The sequence below is a fragment of the Opisthocomus hoazin genome, chromosome 12 (genome assembly GCF_030867145.1).
Source record: "Opisthocomus hoazin isolate bOpiHoa1 chromosome 12, bOpiHoa1.hap1, whole genome shotgun sequence".
NCBI lineage: Eukaryota > Metazoa > Chordata > Aves > Opisthocomiformes > Opisthocomidae > Opisthocomus > Opisthocomus hoazin.
This window is the reverse complement of record NC_134425.1, coordinates 16,049,313-16,064,611: the sequence shown is the minus strand read 5'-3', so window position 1 is coordinate 16,064,611 and position 15,299 is coordinate 16,049,313. Positions and strand designations below refer to the sequence as shown.

Below are 15,299 nucleotides of genomic sequence, written 5' to 3'. Positions count from 1 at the left end.
GCCTGGGCTGGGGCGTGCTCAAGCTGCTTAGTTCTCAAATCTGGCTGCTTTGGCTTCAGAATTGGAACGGAGCTTTCTTGGAGGCCAATGTTAGGGCCCTCCTGTTCGATCCTGCAGCATTTTCGCATCTTCCTGAATGCAGGACTGCTCAGTTGCTGCTTCTGCGCCATGGAAGTCACGTGCAGAATTAATCCTTTGACGCGATGAGCTCTTTGGGTAGAGAGGGGTGTTCTGCGTGGCCACTGCCGGGCGAGGGTCCGGACCCTGTAGCCGCGGACCGGGGGTGGTCTGTCAGAGGAGGGCTGCTCCGAGGGGTCTGCCTTGCGCTGCGGCGGGAACGCTGAGAGAGCGCTCGTCTGAAGAGTCGGCTTTGAGGAATGAGACACGTGGCGGGTGTTCGCTTGAAAACTACCTAAAATTAGATTGTTTTAGACTGTTATGACGTTGGAAGTGGCGACCCGCCGAAGCTGGCCACGCGCCTCTTGCTGCCTTTCTCCACGCAGCCGCTCGCTCCCGGTTCCTGGCCCGAGGAGACCGATACCGGTGTCCCCAGCTCGGGACTCTTGTGGCTTCTTGAGGCCCGCGGGCCCCCTGCCAGACCCCGCGGCTGATCTGGGGGGTTTGTACCCGTGCTTAGCGCGGCACCGAGCCCCCCTCCCAGCCCGGAGGCTGCGTGGGCTCCCCGCATGGTATCGGCAAACCGCCCCGGCCCTAACGCCCGGGGTCCCCGCCGGGGCCGGCCCTCGCGGCCTGCGGGCGCGGCGTCCGCCGAGGCCCGGGCGCTGGCTCCGCCTCCGGAACGCTCCGTCCCGGCGGCGGTTTCTACCCGGTGCACCGGGCGCCGGACCGGAGGCGGAAGCGCGGGCGGCGGGGCCGGGCCGGGGCAGCGCGGTGGCGGTCGTGCGAGCGGCGGACGGCGGGAAGCGGGCCGGGCCCCATGGCTTCCTCCTCCAGCATCGACATCGAGGACGCAACCCAGCACCTGCGGGACATCCTCAAGCTGGACCGGCCGGGAGGTGAGGGTCCGGCGCCGGGGGAGGCCGCCGCCGGCGGGCCGGGGCTGCGGGGCCCTCCTCGGCCGGTGCGCCGGGGCTCCGCCATCTGTCAGGCGGCCGCACACACACACACACCCCCCCCCCGGCCCTGCCTCGCTTCTCGGGGTCCCTCGCCGGGGGGTTCTGCTGGGCGAGCGGCGCGGGGGCCGTCTGGAGCCGGGGCTCTTTCGAGGCGAGGGGCGCCGAGAGCCGAGTCCCGCCGAGCCGCTCTCCGCTCCGGGGAACGCTGCGGGTTCCTCCCGAGGCGTCTGGCTGGGCTGCCGGGCCCCCCCTCCTCAGGCCTGGCGAGGTGACGGCCCGCAGGAGGCTGAGGCTGACCCACGTTTGGCAGAACAACCTTCCCGTCGGGGCAGAGGACGAAATTTCTGCCCCTGCTGCGCTCCTATGGAGATAAAGGCGGGAATAACGTCACCTTTGAGCCCCAAGAGAGCCAATGTGTCGGCATGGGCGTGCTGCCTCCAGAGCAACGGCCCCCAGCGCCTGGCCGAGAGGACGGGAGGGTTGGCAGCTGTAGAGGTGCACGGGGTGGTGGAGCCAGCTTCGTCAGCTTTCCTGCTCTCAGAGAAACTTCTCATTACTTGGAGTAGTTTCTCTTGTTTCCAGAGTGCTTGGGTGCTCCTGGATTATCATTCTGATAGGAAAATACATTTATCCTTCGCAGTGCGGCACTGGATACTGGAAAGACTGAAAGGAGAACTTGGCGCAGGGGTGGGGAGCGCTTGTTTCACAAGCTGTTTCTGAACTGGGGAGGGAAACATGGCTGGGAAACACTTGAAGCTGTTTCTGTTCTTGCAAGGTGACTTGACTTCCCCCTGAAGCAGCTTCTCTTGCTTGTTACAGAATCATAGAATCATAGGATGGTTTGGGTTGGAAGGGACTTTAAAGATCATCTGGTTCCAGCCCCGCTTCTATGAGCAGGGACCCATTCCACCAGCCCAGGGTGCTCAGAGCTCCATCCAACCTGGCCTTGGGCACTGCCAGGGAGGGGGCAGCCACAGCTTCTCTGGGCAACCTAGGCCAGGGCCTCACCACCCTCATGGTGAAGAATTTCTTCCTAATATCTGATGTAAATTTGCCCTCTTTTAGTTTAGAGCCGTTCCCCCTTCTCCTATCACTACACAGCCATGTGAACAGCCCCTCTCCAGCTCTCTTCTGGTTGAAGCAATGGAGTTATTTACTGAGTATGGCTTATTTATTTCCATTTTTATTCTTTCCTAATCATTTTCTTGCAACCTTCTCTGTCAACTCTAGTGCATGAGAAGGCAGTTGAGATGAAAAGGAGCAAATGGACAGTAAGTCAAGCAGTAAGGAACCCATGGTTGTTCTCAGCGGATATCGCTGCCCTGGGCAGTAGTAAATAGACTTGAAAGAACTGGACATCAGAAAGCAAAGAACAAGAGTATTTGTTTGTTAACTGAAAGTCTCTGGAGATCCTGTGAGGATGTCAGGGGAAAGGGAAACTGAGGAATCCTTCAAGGCTTTTGAAAGAGAAGCAGCCTGTGACTTGGGTGCCTGGGGCTAGCCTTGCCTGGGGTAAAGTCGCTGTGGTCAAGGCCCTCTCTAGTGCTGTTTTCTGTTATGCCCTGGGTTTCCCTGACAGGTTGCGGTACCCAGCAGAGACTGGTGTAGCTGCTTTCCGAGGTTCCTGCCATGAAGGCCGTTTTGCGGTACTAGGTGCACGCAGCTGTGAGCAGCGTTATGTTACTGTGGGTGCTGTCCGGGCGGGTGCCAAGGAGCGCTCCCCGCTCTCGTGAGTGTACAGCTGTCGCGGCACTTTCGTTGTTCTGCTGGGTTTGGTGGCCGTGAAGACGCGCTCTGCCACCAAAGTCTCTCTTGATGCTTTTCTCCCGGTTGCGGCAAACATCATCCGTGGCTTTGGTAGCCCTCGTCCTTTGTCGATGCCGTGACTGCAGCAGATGCCCAAAGCATCGTCCCGTGCTGCAGGTGATGGTGGGAGCAGGAAGAGTTCAGCATCTCGGCTCTGGTTGCTCCTGCTTTCCTGCCCTGTGAAAAGGCACCACATGCAGCCGCACTTCTTGCCATTTGAAGGGCTAGATCTACTAGTCTGGGTTAACGTTTTGGTTTTGGTCACGTACCTACTAAACACTGAGCCCCTTCCCATCCTTTATGTCTTCAGGACTGTGCTTGCCTGGCTCCCACTGAAACAGTGAAGGGCTAAGCCCATTCCTGAACTGTAGCGTGCTGTTGCTATGCCTGTCTGCCTCTGGGGAGCGTTTCCTCTGTCCCTTCCCCATGGAGCAAACGTCACTGTCCTGCTGCCCGTAAGAGAACAGGGATACTTACACGAGCTGTTCCTGTTGCTGCAAGTAGAGTGAAGACTGTATCATCTTTCTCCGGCATCCTGCTTGCTTTTTCTGTAATGAATATTTTCCTGCTTTCAATTGCAAAGGGTAAATTGCAGTCGAAGGAAGTTGCTGCAGCTGGGCAAGTGTCCACTCTATGCTGTCGTAATAATAAGGGACGCATCTTAACCTTGCAACAGCAAGCACAGCGCAAATGTGCTAGCTGGTTACAGGATCCCATTCCCTGGCCTGAGGTTTCCCTGTGCTGTGTGGGAGCCGCTGCTGCTTGCTTCAAGCAATGCCGGTAAACTGAGGCGAGCGCCCGAACAGTCTCTGCATCGGGATACCCTGTTGCCACAGGCTTCTGGTGTCCATCGCACAGTTGCTGATTTAATGCCACTGTTCCTAAACAGGCAAGTTTTAAATATTCTTCTTGCGAATGAAGAATAGTTGCAGTTATTTCTGTAGGCAGCAGCACTCATCCGGAGCTCTTAAAGCCTCCTTGGTAACTGAAAGCCTGCCTTACTTTCAAAGGACATGCCTCTTGCCCACAGCTATGTTTAGGTTTGTTACGTGTGCCAGCAGCGGGAGCTTCTGGTCCCGGGAGCAGCCATTTTGCACAAGCTCGGCAGCAGTTGTTACCTGGCAACAGGATACGAAATTTCAGTTTTCAAAACCAGTGAAAATTTCAGGTGAGGGTTTTGCTGAGACAGGAGGCTTTGGCTTCGGTGCACTGGTGTGTCAGTGCAAATGGAGCGGGCTTGCTCACCAGTGGGGATCGTCCACTATTCACCTCGCTAGTGAAATGAGAGAAGAGTCTCCTTCAGCCCGTTACACCTGCCCCCTTCCAAAAGCCTGCAGAAGGTGTGGAGGCCACCAGGCAACTTGTGCTAGGTCAGATATATGAAGTCAGGGCACACACACGCTGCAAAGCACAGCTGAAACTTGGGACAAATGGTTGCTTTACGCGGAGTGCTGTAGACTTCTGTGTGACTTGTCCACCAAGGGAAAAATACGGGAAACCCGTAGGCACCGCTGCACTGTTTCATAGCTCAGTTACTCAACATCTGGACCACGAGGTCAGGTCTCACAGACAGAACCCAGTTCTGGAAAGTAGCAAATGTATGACTTCCAGCCAACCCCAAATGCTGGAGGTAACCGCTGTATTGCTGGACTTCAGAGATCTCTGCAGGCGTGAGGGTCAGAAATGACCTTTTGGGAACCCTTTCCTGTGGCACTTGATTCAGTAAATCTGAATTACCAGCTTAGTCTTTCTGATCCAAGACTATTTGCTCCTTGAACCCGGTAAGTTCCCTGTGCCTGTTCTTTGGTGCTTTTCTGGTCTGCTGGGATTGCTTGTGTAAGAAAAGAGCTACGAGTTCACTCGGTTGTGTGGCGATCAGTTTCTTTTATGGAAGGTCTCTTACACATCCTTTTTGGAGAAGAATACTTTTCCCAACCAATTCAGCATATTCTACCTGATAGATCAGAAGAACCTGACAAAAAACGTCCGAGGTAGCATATTTCACACAGTGCTGTTTCTTTTAAATGGACATTGTGCACAGCTGGTCATGCTTTCCCCTAGGTTCAGTGAATGAGAACCAGAGACCGTCAAATTCGTATAACGGAGACCTGAATGGACTGCTGGTGCCTGACCCCATCGTGGCTGGAGATGGACCGTCTCTGTCAAAGCCGGTGCATCGCAGCGTTTCTCTGGGGGCCCTGCAGGAGAAGCAAGTCATGTAAGTTTTGTTGAAGAAAGACTGAGAGCGAGTAGGAAATGGTTAAAAATTAGTTCTGGTGAGCCTGGGCAAGCACGCTGGGAATCTGATGGCGAGTTTTGTGCTGAGTTCAGGTGGAAGTTGTGAGTCCATGCTGTGGGTCAGAGTTTTTGCAGCTTTTGTGAGGCTCATGCGTGGAGCCTGCCATCCTTGCTGCTCAAGAACCGAAGAAAGCCGGCAGAGCTCTTTAGAGAGAAGCGGGGAGCAGGGCTGGTTGCATGGTGGACGTTGCAAGTTAGGGTGGAGGTGAATTAGCAGGGACCTAGGTGAAACTTTGTGTTCTCGTGTAGACCTCCAGCTGGACTCTTTCAGGGACCCAAGCTACCCGAGAGGTAACTTACACCAGGTTGCAGTGAGATAGACCTTGCACTTGCTGAAGTATTTCTCTCCACATAAATTAAAACGGTATAAATGATCCTGAGTTAGATTTCTACCTAACTCTTAGCAGAGTTGTGCGTATACACCGTTGTGTTTTGGACAGTACGTGTGCTTTGACTGCTTATATGCAAGAGAACTTATGCATATAGAATGCTTTGGATTCATCATGGGAGTAATAGGACAAATCCACACCAGTCTAATTAGTGGAATGCTTGGCTTCATGCACTGACTCTTGACATCAGAGCTCGTGTAAATAGCTTTTGGTTGGGTTCTCTAGTCACAATTTTGAGAGAGGATGCCATGAGAACCATGACCAGTGTGCACTGTTGTTGGTGAGGTTCAGCTGGTTGCCTTTGGTCTCTTGTACAGCATTGGGCAGTAGTCAAGGCTACTTTAACCAAATGTAGGTCTGTGCCCAGGTCAAGCAGACTGGAGGTTTTTAAGCTGAACGCACCAGGTGTTTGGTGCTCTCAAACCTGTGGCACGTGGGGAAGGGAGGCTCTTAACTGAAAGTACTTTCTGTTTTCAGTTGTTCAGTTCAGACCTCCTAGATGCACAGATACTCCGTCTGCATTGCTGTTAAAGTTATGAATAGCAGATACCTGACCTCTGTTCTCTTCCTGTGAGTTCTGTCTGATTTTTTTTTTCCCTTTGTTTTTCTTAAAAGCTGCCTTTCTGGTGATGACAGCTCTACCTGCGTAGTGATATTAGCAAAAGATGTGGAGATAGTGGCCAGCAGCGATTCCAGCATCACCAGTAAGGCCAGAGGGAGTAACAAGGTAAGGAGCAAGAGAAGGCGTAGTTTTGTCTCTTCTTTTTAGTCACATCAGCTCATGCTTGAACATTTTAAACAGAAATGGCTCTCTCTTATTCTGTGTTGTAGGAGCTTATGATTAGGTAGAAGTTTGTCAAAAAGCTTAACAAATTGGAGCAGTGTCTTGTAACTGATTGTTACTGTTGTTCTGGAGGGTGTCCAGGTTATCTTCTAATTCTCAGGAAAAAGTCCATGATCTGAGCTGTAGGTTCTAGGGAAAGCGGCCTTCCTCCACAGGCAGGGCTTTCCTGCTGATTGTTCCTTCGCTAGAAGGTCTGCGCTGTGGAGGGATGGTTGTTCTTGATAGCTTGCCAGCCTTGGTTCTGCCGAGGGCTTCGCCCAGCTGAGCAGAGCTGCGGAAGAACCAGTGCGCTGAGATTAGAGCTAGTGCTGTAGCAGAGTGCTGAGACACATACTCAGAACAAATGCTACGAGTCGGGAGAGAGAGCTCTGGCCTTGATCCTCTCGCCACTTTTCCACGTGATATCCTTTTGTTCCTTGATGTGCAGTGAATTAAGGGACCTCAGAGATTGTAAATAAATACAGTACCATGTTATCATTGTTTGTCATAGATGATACTGAAGGTAAAAATGAAAGGGAGGGTCACTGCCATAACTTCCACAGTATTTCTAAATTCTTTGCTTGCGGAGACGATGCTTATCAAATAAGACCAGGACTCTCCGTTTCTTGGAAAACAGTGCTGAAACTAATAATCGAGTGCCCATGCAGCGAATGTTTCTGTATTTCAAAAAAGTTTCCAAGAACTGGGAATCCAGACAGTGCAAACACAGAGGTGAAGGCTGCTGTGCTGTACTTGCAGGCTCGAGTGTTGTCCTGCAGCGTGACGCGTTCAGTGAGTTGAATTCCTTCTTGCAATGGAAGGAAATACTCAGCAGCCTCTGGAACTTTGAGTGTTCAGGGCTCTGCTGTCTGGTGTTCAGTATGCAGTTCTTCCTACCAACTGCTGCTTCTAACAGTTTCCTATTAAGCATTACAGATCTTCCCTGGAGGAAATCATGTATTTGGCAAGTTTATTCCAGGAAAAAGTGAATTCCAGACACTTCTCATACTTTGTTTTCTTTCTCTTGAGCAGGTGAAAATACAGCCTGTTGCTAGATATGACTGGGAGCAGAAATACTATTATGGCAATCTGATAGCCGTTTCAAACTCTTACCTGGCTTATGCCATTAGAGGTGAGATACCTTTTTGTCTTGGATGTAATTTGTATTCCTTTGTTCTGTGTATCTCTGAAAGAGGCAGAGTTTGCATCAGCGAAGGTAACTAACAATAATTGAAACACTGCGTGGAATACCAAGATCAGGGTGCTGTTCTAGTGGGAATGTAAGTGAAGCTGGAGCTACAGGGAAGGGAAGCGTTGGTGGTGTAGGAGAGTTTCCACTGAGAAGCAAAGCTTTTCTGAAGTTAGAAATAAAAGAAAGAGGACTCTGGGGATGGAGGAGAAGTCAAAGGATTACGTTGGTTTCACTGGACAGTAAGCTGATGTTCAGATTACTCCACTAATTAAATATTTCTGCAGTAAACAGGCTTCTCTGTGGCGAAGCACAGAAACAGCACCATGGTAATTTGAGCAGATAAATGTTTGCGATGGATTTGCTTGCATGAATTTGGAGTTGAGTTTAAGGCTAAATTTAGAGGAGCCAAAGAGCAATGCAGATGCAGTGTATTTTGCAGTAGGAAGGCAGAGAAAAGCAGAGCAATGCAGGGAAAGATTGTTTCACAACATACATGAAACAGATGAACACCTGGTCATCTGCAATGTCTCTGCTCTCGTATAACCACACAGCGTTTGGGGTTTCATCAGCTCTTCCCTTTCTCCTTAGTTCTAGCACCCATCGGTTTGTCTGGCCTTTTAGGAAATGTACTACTCTGCTTCTGTGTTTCTTCACAGCTGAGGTTAGAGCAGCCTTAGGGTGTCGCACCCTTTTTAAAGTATTAAAACTTGGGTGCAGTAACACTATGGAAAGCTGAGTGGTCTGCTAGGGCTGACTTGGGCATCAAGAAGTGGGAACAATGTGGTCTCCATAAGACTGCCTGCATTTTAGTGACATTTGTCTAAAATGGGGAAGTTGGAAACTTTGCTTGGTATGCGCATGCTCTAAAGCAAGTTCGTTTCAGTTACACAAGCCAAAAAGCAGTGCTCTGTGCTGGATGACTGTTTATGCTTTTTAAATTTCCCTTACAGAAGATATATTTGAGCTACCTGCCTCTTGGTGACTCCTTTGCTCCAATTACTGAAAATGAAATTGCAATTAAAATTAATTCACTGTCACTGCAGATCAGTCTTGGAGGTGTGGTAGCTTTGTCATGAGCTGGGGATAAAGATTTAGGCCTGACATTTAATGAAGGCATCTTTCATGGGAATAATCCCAGCAATCAAGAGAATTCAACCTCTGTTGACTTTTTAAGTAGAGCAACTTGGATTTTGAGGTGCTCAAGAAATTGTAGAAGATATGAGAAATTAAGCTGCCCCTTACAAGGCAGGCAAGCTCCTTCTTGGTGCTGCTGTTCCAATCCTCTGCACCAAAGATGAAAAGTGCAGTGAATATTTGTGCACATACCCTGGGCCTTGAAAGGTACCTGCTACCAGGGGGTTTCGGTGTGCTGCCAGTGAAAGCCGATGGCAGGATGGGTGCTGGAAACAAAGGCAGTCCCATGGGAAAACTGCACGGATAAACAGTGACTTCTCCCTCTGTCTTCTCTGCAGCTGCCAGTAACGGCTCCGCTATGGTGCGGGTGTTGAGCGTCAGCACTGCAGAGCGGACCTTGCTGAAAGGATTCACGGGCGGTGTGGCAGACCTGGCTTTTGCTCATCTCAACTCCAACCAGCTGGCGTGCCTGGATGAGGCCGGCAACCTTTTTGTCTGGCGCCTGGCCATGGATAAAGAGAAAATCCAGTATCTTGTCAAAATACTCCTCGTACCAGTCTTTGTGTAATGGTTAGACATGAATGCAACCTCAGTTACAACTTGTTTTATAGCCTTTCCAGAATAGCAGCTTGCAGGGGGAAGGTAGATAGTTCTGCCCCTTGCAGAGCATCAGATCTGTCAGCCTGTGCCTGTGTTCAGCACAATCATGACTTGAAATCACACATGACTTGAAATTCAAGGAGTGACACCTCAGTGGCTCCTTCTGTTCCAGGCAGAAGTAGTCAGTGAGAAGTGTCAGGCTGTACTAGCCGGCCTTACACGTGGACAGTATCACCTTGACCGCGTGACAGATCTTTTCACTCACATTTGGTTCTAGCTTTTCTCCTCGATTACTTTTCTAGGGAAGATGATGTAATACTTCCCTCCCACTCGCTATCCTCCCTCCAAACCTATCATCCCTCTTCTTTTGGAGGTCCTGGAATTTATTTTCAGTGTTTGATTCATTGCCCTAAATCTTTTAATTCCTAAGAGTGACTGCTCAGTGCTTTTGGGAAGCACATCAGTCTGTGGGATCTGTTGTCTTAGGTTGTGACTTCTTAATTTTAATGGTATACTGTCATTTAGAGAGCAGCTGGAGCAAAGGTTGTTGTGGTTGTTTGAGATCTGATTTGTAGGTTTGGACCAGAGCACTCAGCTTGGGGAAATGCAGTAGCTTTTCCGTCTTTCTGTGGTAGTGTTGCAGTGCTAGCTGAAATTATTTAATCTATCCATCAGCAGTTGCATGGATTGCACATTCAGCTGTGGCTGTGTGCTTCTGGTGTGCTCATGCTGTCCCTGTCTGTAGCCTGCAAGAGAAAATCAGGAGACTTGATTAACTTCTGTAAGGTAAATGTCTTCTGGCAGTGAAGAAATGCTAGCTTGCCACCTCTTTAAGCAGAATACTTTTGATTTCTTTTTGAATCTCGGTGATCAAAAAAATCTGGAGGTTTAGTAGTGTTTACTGGAAGACCAAGCCTGGATAGGTTATTCCTGCATGTGAGTAGCGCTACCAGAATGTTATGTTTCTTAACCATGGTGATCAGAGAGGAGATCCTGGTTAACATCAAGCGACCTGACAATACCCCGTTGAACACCTCTCGAAGAATCATCTGGTGTCCTTTCATCCCCGATGATAATGAGGAGAGCGGTGAAGAGGGAAGTCAGACGTTGGCGTTGTTGCACGAGGACAGGGTAAGGAAATGTTGCTTGTTCAAAAGCATGTTCAACGTTGTCTCTCATTTAGGGGCAAAGAATCTAAGGAAGGAAGGAGCTGATACGGTTAGAGATGTAAAGGCTCCTGTCTAGTCCATGCTGGGAATCCTCCTGTAATATGAGGTGTGGGATTCCTCTCATGGAGAGGTCGTGCTGATCTTTCTCCAGGGCTCAGGAGGAAGGAAGGTGATAACTTCTGCTCACCATCAAAAAGTAGAGACCACTAGGAACAGTGTGGAGGTCCGAGGTGTTGCTCATCTGCGCAGGCTGAGCCCATTCCCAGGGGAAGGGCCTTGGTGAGCAGCAACTGCCAAGAGCAGTTCCCCGTGCTTACGTACAGCTGGGTGCCAGGAAAGCATCTAATGGCCAAATCGGGTGGAAGCGGGAAGATTTATGTCACGTACTTGCCATTGGGCTGCTATGTCAGGGTGTGAGATAAGGATGTAAGAAATCATCTGCTGGATCAAAACTAGTAGTAGTTTGTGTGCCTACATGATTGTTTTCCAGGCAGAGGTGTGGGATTTGGACATTATCCGAACAAACAACAGCTCCTGGCTGGTGGAAGTGCCTAACATCAAAGAGGGCTTCATCGTAGTGAAAGGCCACAGCACGGTACAAACCGGTTTTGTTTTCTTTACTGCCGTCGCGTAGGTGATCGCTACAGATCGTGTAGGTTCGCTTTGGGTTATAGTGTCTCGGGAGCTGCAGTTCTTAGGACAGTTTGCTTTAAAAAAGAGTTTCTTACCCTTCCACGCTATCCTCCACAGTGTACTGGCTATGTACACACAGTATTGGTGAGTAACCATTGTTGCAAGAGCCGAGGTGAATTTGTAGTAATTTGCTTTGAAAATGGCTCTTGAAAAAACCTGTATTGCCAAGGGCCTGTTTGACAACCTGGGCTGTATTTCGGCTCTTTTGTTATATCTCCTGGTAAGTGGAACGCTTAACACTGCAGTGGGTTACTGCTGCATGAGAAGGGGAAAATTAAGCCCACCGTCATCTTAATTCTTTTATGATTTCCATAATGAGTATGGTTACGTCTGTGAAGTGCAGTGGACCAGGACTGCAGCTGAGTATCCAGTAGGTGATATTTTGAATATAAAAGAAACAACCAGAAAGTGTCCGATTTCGCTTCTTGAACAGGATGACAAAGTAATTGTATTGCTTAGGTGAAACAATAATGGTTGAAAAGTCAGAAGGTTCCAAACCAAAATGAGCTCCGTTCATAACATGGGTAACAGTGGGAACATTAGCAGCACAATCCATTATACTTAAATTTGCCATCTGGAGAAGATGATTCTTGAGCGAAGGATTAAGCTGCCTAGTGACATGTCTGTTAGAAATCACTCTGACCTGTGCTATCAGACTGTTAGTCAGATTCCTGTCTGAAGAGAGTACGTACTCTTTCTTCCTATGAAATAAAAAAAAGCTATAAAATTACTTTTCTGTATATGTTTCCCCCCTCTCTTTAGTGCCTGAGTGAGGGAGCACTTTCCCCAGATGGAACTGTGTTGGCCACAGCAAGCCACGATGGTTTTGTCAAGTTCTGGCAGATCTATATTGAGGGGCAAGATGAACCAAGGTAACTAGAGAATTAGAAAATGAAGGATCTTGGAACAGAGAGCACCATTTTCTCTGTGAGAGTTTTCTCGTCACAGAATCACCTGCAGTGGTTGTTCTCCAGACATTACAAAGACACAGGGTGAATGTTTGTGAAGTAATTTGTTGCTGAAGAGTTGTATCGCTAAATATCATACAAGGTTTTGGTGAACTTACGAAAAAGCAAAGAACTGTGTCTGGAAGCAGGAGCTCTGTGCTTTGCGCAGGCTGTAGTCAAACTCTTGCACTGTCCCTGTAAATGCAGGAAGCTCCTCTGAGCTGTTCTCAATGTGGACTTTTTATGTATTGTGCCCTTGTTAGGACATCAGACCAAATAGCAACACATGATTTTATTTTCTCCCCCCCCCCCCCCCCCCCCCCCCCCCCCCCCCCCCCAGTGTGTGGCTGCATGAGCTGTGATTTCCTTATTTTATATAAGCCTGTGAACAGCTACAAGCTGATAACGCATGGTGGCTGCTGACTTAATGCTGTCTTTGGGCGAGGGGTGGTGTGTTCGGCGCCTCCCTTTTGTATTCCTCGTTTACCACTCCCTGCATGCTTGGATCTTTTCTCTGATTCTTTCCTAGGTGTCTTCATGAGTGGAAACCCCATGATGGTAGGCCTCTTTCCTGCCTGCTCTTTTGTGACAACCATAAAAAACAAGACCCAGAGTAAGTCCCCAATCCTGTATTTAGAGTATCAAAGTTTAGTAATGTCTTCTAACTCTGCCTTTGGACGGTTCCTTGGGACTGCATTGTACTTGTAACAAATTTAGCTTTGTGGCAGAAGCAAGTCATGTCCTCTTTGTACTCAGTTTTCTAGTGATGGAGAAATAAGGCTCTGGAGCACAGCCTAAAGTGACCTCATTTCTAGTGTCAATTCCATGAAAGCAATGAAAATTCTAAATTGAGGAGTCCTCTCAGGTTTGTGATATGGTCAGTTTTAACTTGGCCTGTTGTTTGCCTGAAAGGAGGTTGTAGCAAGACCGAGGTCGGTCTCTTCTCCCAAGTAACAAGTGATCAGACGAGGGGAAATGGGCTCAAATTGCACCAAGGAAGGTTTAGGTTGGCTATTAGGAAAAATTTCTTCACCAAAAGAATTGCCGAGTGCTGGAACAGGCTGCCCAGGGAAGTGGTGGAGTCACCATCGCTGGAGGTATTTAAAGCACGTGTGGACGTGACGCTTAGGGACATGATTTAGTGGTGGGCTTGGTAGTGTGAGATTAACAGTTGGACTCGATGATCTTGAGGGTCTTTTCCAACCTAAACGATTCTATGAAATTCTGCTGCAGCTGATTTAAGAAGTAGCTGCTTCTTTTTTTCTTTTAATATTTTAATTCTTTCTTCAGTCAGTTGTGGCCTTAAGGTTCTTGAGAGCTGAGAGCTATAGTGGTTTCTAGTCTGCCTCAGAAGCAGAAATTTTCTGGGAACTTTAAGACACAGTTGGGCAAAATCAGCTATGGGCAGCTTGTGAGGAACTTTTCTGTGAAATGTCCTTATGGGAAGGACCAGATCTTCTCTAAGAGAACTTAATTCTGTTGTGCTTGCAGGGTTCCCTTCTGGAGATTTCTCATCACAGGAGCAGACCAGAATAGAGAACTGAAGATGTGGTGCACTGTGTCTTGGACCTGTCTGCAGACTGTCCGGTAGGTGTTGATATGCCGACTCCCCTGAAGGTTTGGATTTACTTTGAGCAGTGGAGCGTAACAAAGCTCTCGACTTCCAGGTATACTTACTCTGCAAAGGTGATCCTTCATCTCCACTGGAGCCTACTCTAGCCCCAGTCAGGCAAAGGAGGAGGTTGTATCTGTTGAAAGCTGTCTGGGCTGTGACAGACTGTCAGGTCAAGTTTTGGCAAGGCAGGAGACATTGATCCTTTTATACAGTCTCCTTGGTGTTACCAAGACCTGTCATCTTTGCTTTGGTCTGTAGAGCAAAGACATATCTATGGTGTGAGGAGAGGCATTCCAAATTGCACGCCTTGAGAGTTTTCTTTTCTAAAAATACTAAATATTTGATAACTAATCTCTCTTCTTAATATTGCTTTTTCTGATATAAATAATGAGAAGCTGCTGTGTTGACAGAGATTAAGCGATTATCCAAGGCTTATTTGCTGAGCCATGTAGGTCTAGAAGTTCAAATTCTGCTTTAGTCCATCCCTTCACTCAGCTTATATTCCCTGATTTTACTTTTCTGCTGGTGGATCACGGCCTCTCTGATTGCCTGCATGTGTAAGGCCACAGCTGAATTGCCCTCTGAAAGTGAGAAGAATATGGCATATAGCTGACTGCTGCTTTTTCCACCTCATACTACAGAGGGTCCAAAATCTATAGAAGGGTTATTTAGTGTTGGTGGGGTTTTGTTTTTAAATCTGGAGTGTTGGCTCTTGTCCTTCTACGAATGTGGAACATGTTAAGTAATGACAAACTGTCATCTTTCATTTAAATGTTCAGAATATATATCTGGGTCCTATTCTGTGATCTACCTGCTGGTCTCTTAGCTGAAGTCAGCACTGATTTCTGTAGTGACGTTTTTGTTCTAGTGGTGGTTGCACTGTAATATGGCTGTAAACTTCTTGAGATTTTTTTTTTTTTTTAACTGATGCAGTTTCATAGCAGTCGTTCTGGCTGTGCTAATCTGCCTTCTTTTCTGCACACCCCACCCCCGCACCTCTTGTTTGTGGATCTAGCTTTTCTCCTGACATCTTCAGCTCCATGAGTATTCTTCCCAGCCTGAAAGTCTGCCTGGACCTCTCTGCTGAATATCTGATACTGAGCGATGTGCAGAGAAAAGTAGGTGGTGCATTTTATTGCTGGCTGGGCGGGTAATGGTGACAGAAGGAGAAATGACCATTTGTGTGACTGATTCTGCTGCCTAGGTCTAGGATTTGCTTGCTAATAGCTAAAAATGCAGGTGTTGGCCTCAGCTATTTCACCATAAGATGACAAATGGTAACAATTCAGCTGAGTAATGCTAAGGAGCCTGCAGGATTATTTCTCACCCTAAAATATAGCTCTCATTTGGAGACACCTGTGTCTGACACAATAGGATTGAGTTCCTGATCAACACTGACTCATGCAGGAGTGCGCTTATTGTGGTTCCCTTGGGTGTTCTGTTTCAAATTTAAATGGCCCAGGCTTTATTCCTCGTGTTATTTCCATTGTTCCAAGTCTTGTTCAGGTGCCAGACTTTGCAGTACGCATGGTCTGCTCTGAAAGCCCAGTGATTTAC

General features: G+C 48.4%; 1 protein-coding gene across 1 annotated transcript in view; it reads left to right on the top strand.

Moving 5' to 3' along the window:
- The first annotated feature begins 872 nt into the window (after window positions 1-872).
- The window catches only part of EDC4 (enhancer of mRNA decapping 4), a 37,026-nt gene continuing 22,599 nt past the window's right edge, over window positions 873-15,299 (top strand). Inside the window, exons 1-11 of the mRNA XM_075433756.1 lie at window positions 873-1,016; window positions 4,944-5,100; window positions 6,185-6,296; window positions 7,425-7,524; window positions 9,057-9,246; window positions 10,302-10,449; window positions 10,978-11,082; window positions 11,943-12,052; window positions 12,657-12,740; window positions 13,619-13,714; window positions 14,758-14,860. Of these exons, the coding sequence (XP_075289871.1) occupies window positions 938-1,016; window positions 4,944-5,100; window positions 6,185-6,296; window positions 7,425-7,524; window positions 9,057-9,246; window positions 10,302-10,449; window positions 10,978-11,082; window positions 11,943-12,052; window positions 12,657-12,740; window positions 13,619-13,714; window positions 14,758-14,860 (1,284 nt within the window). The 5' untranslated portion in view covers window positions 873-937. The remainder of the gene's footprint in view (window positions 1,017-4,943; window positions 5,101-6,184; window positions 6,297-7,424; window positions 7,525-9,056; window positions 9,247-10,301; window positions 10,450-10,977; window positions 11,083-11,942; window positions 12,053-12,656; window positions 12,741-13,618; window positions 13,715-14,757; window positions 14,861-15,299) is intronic.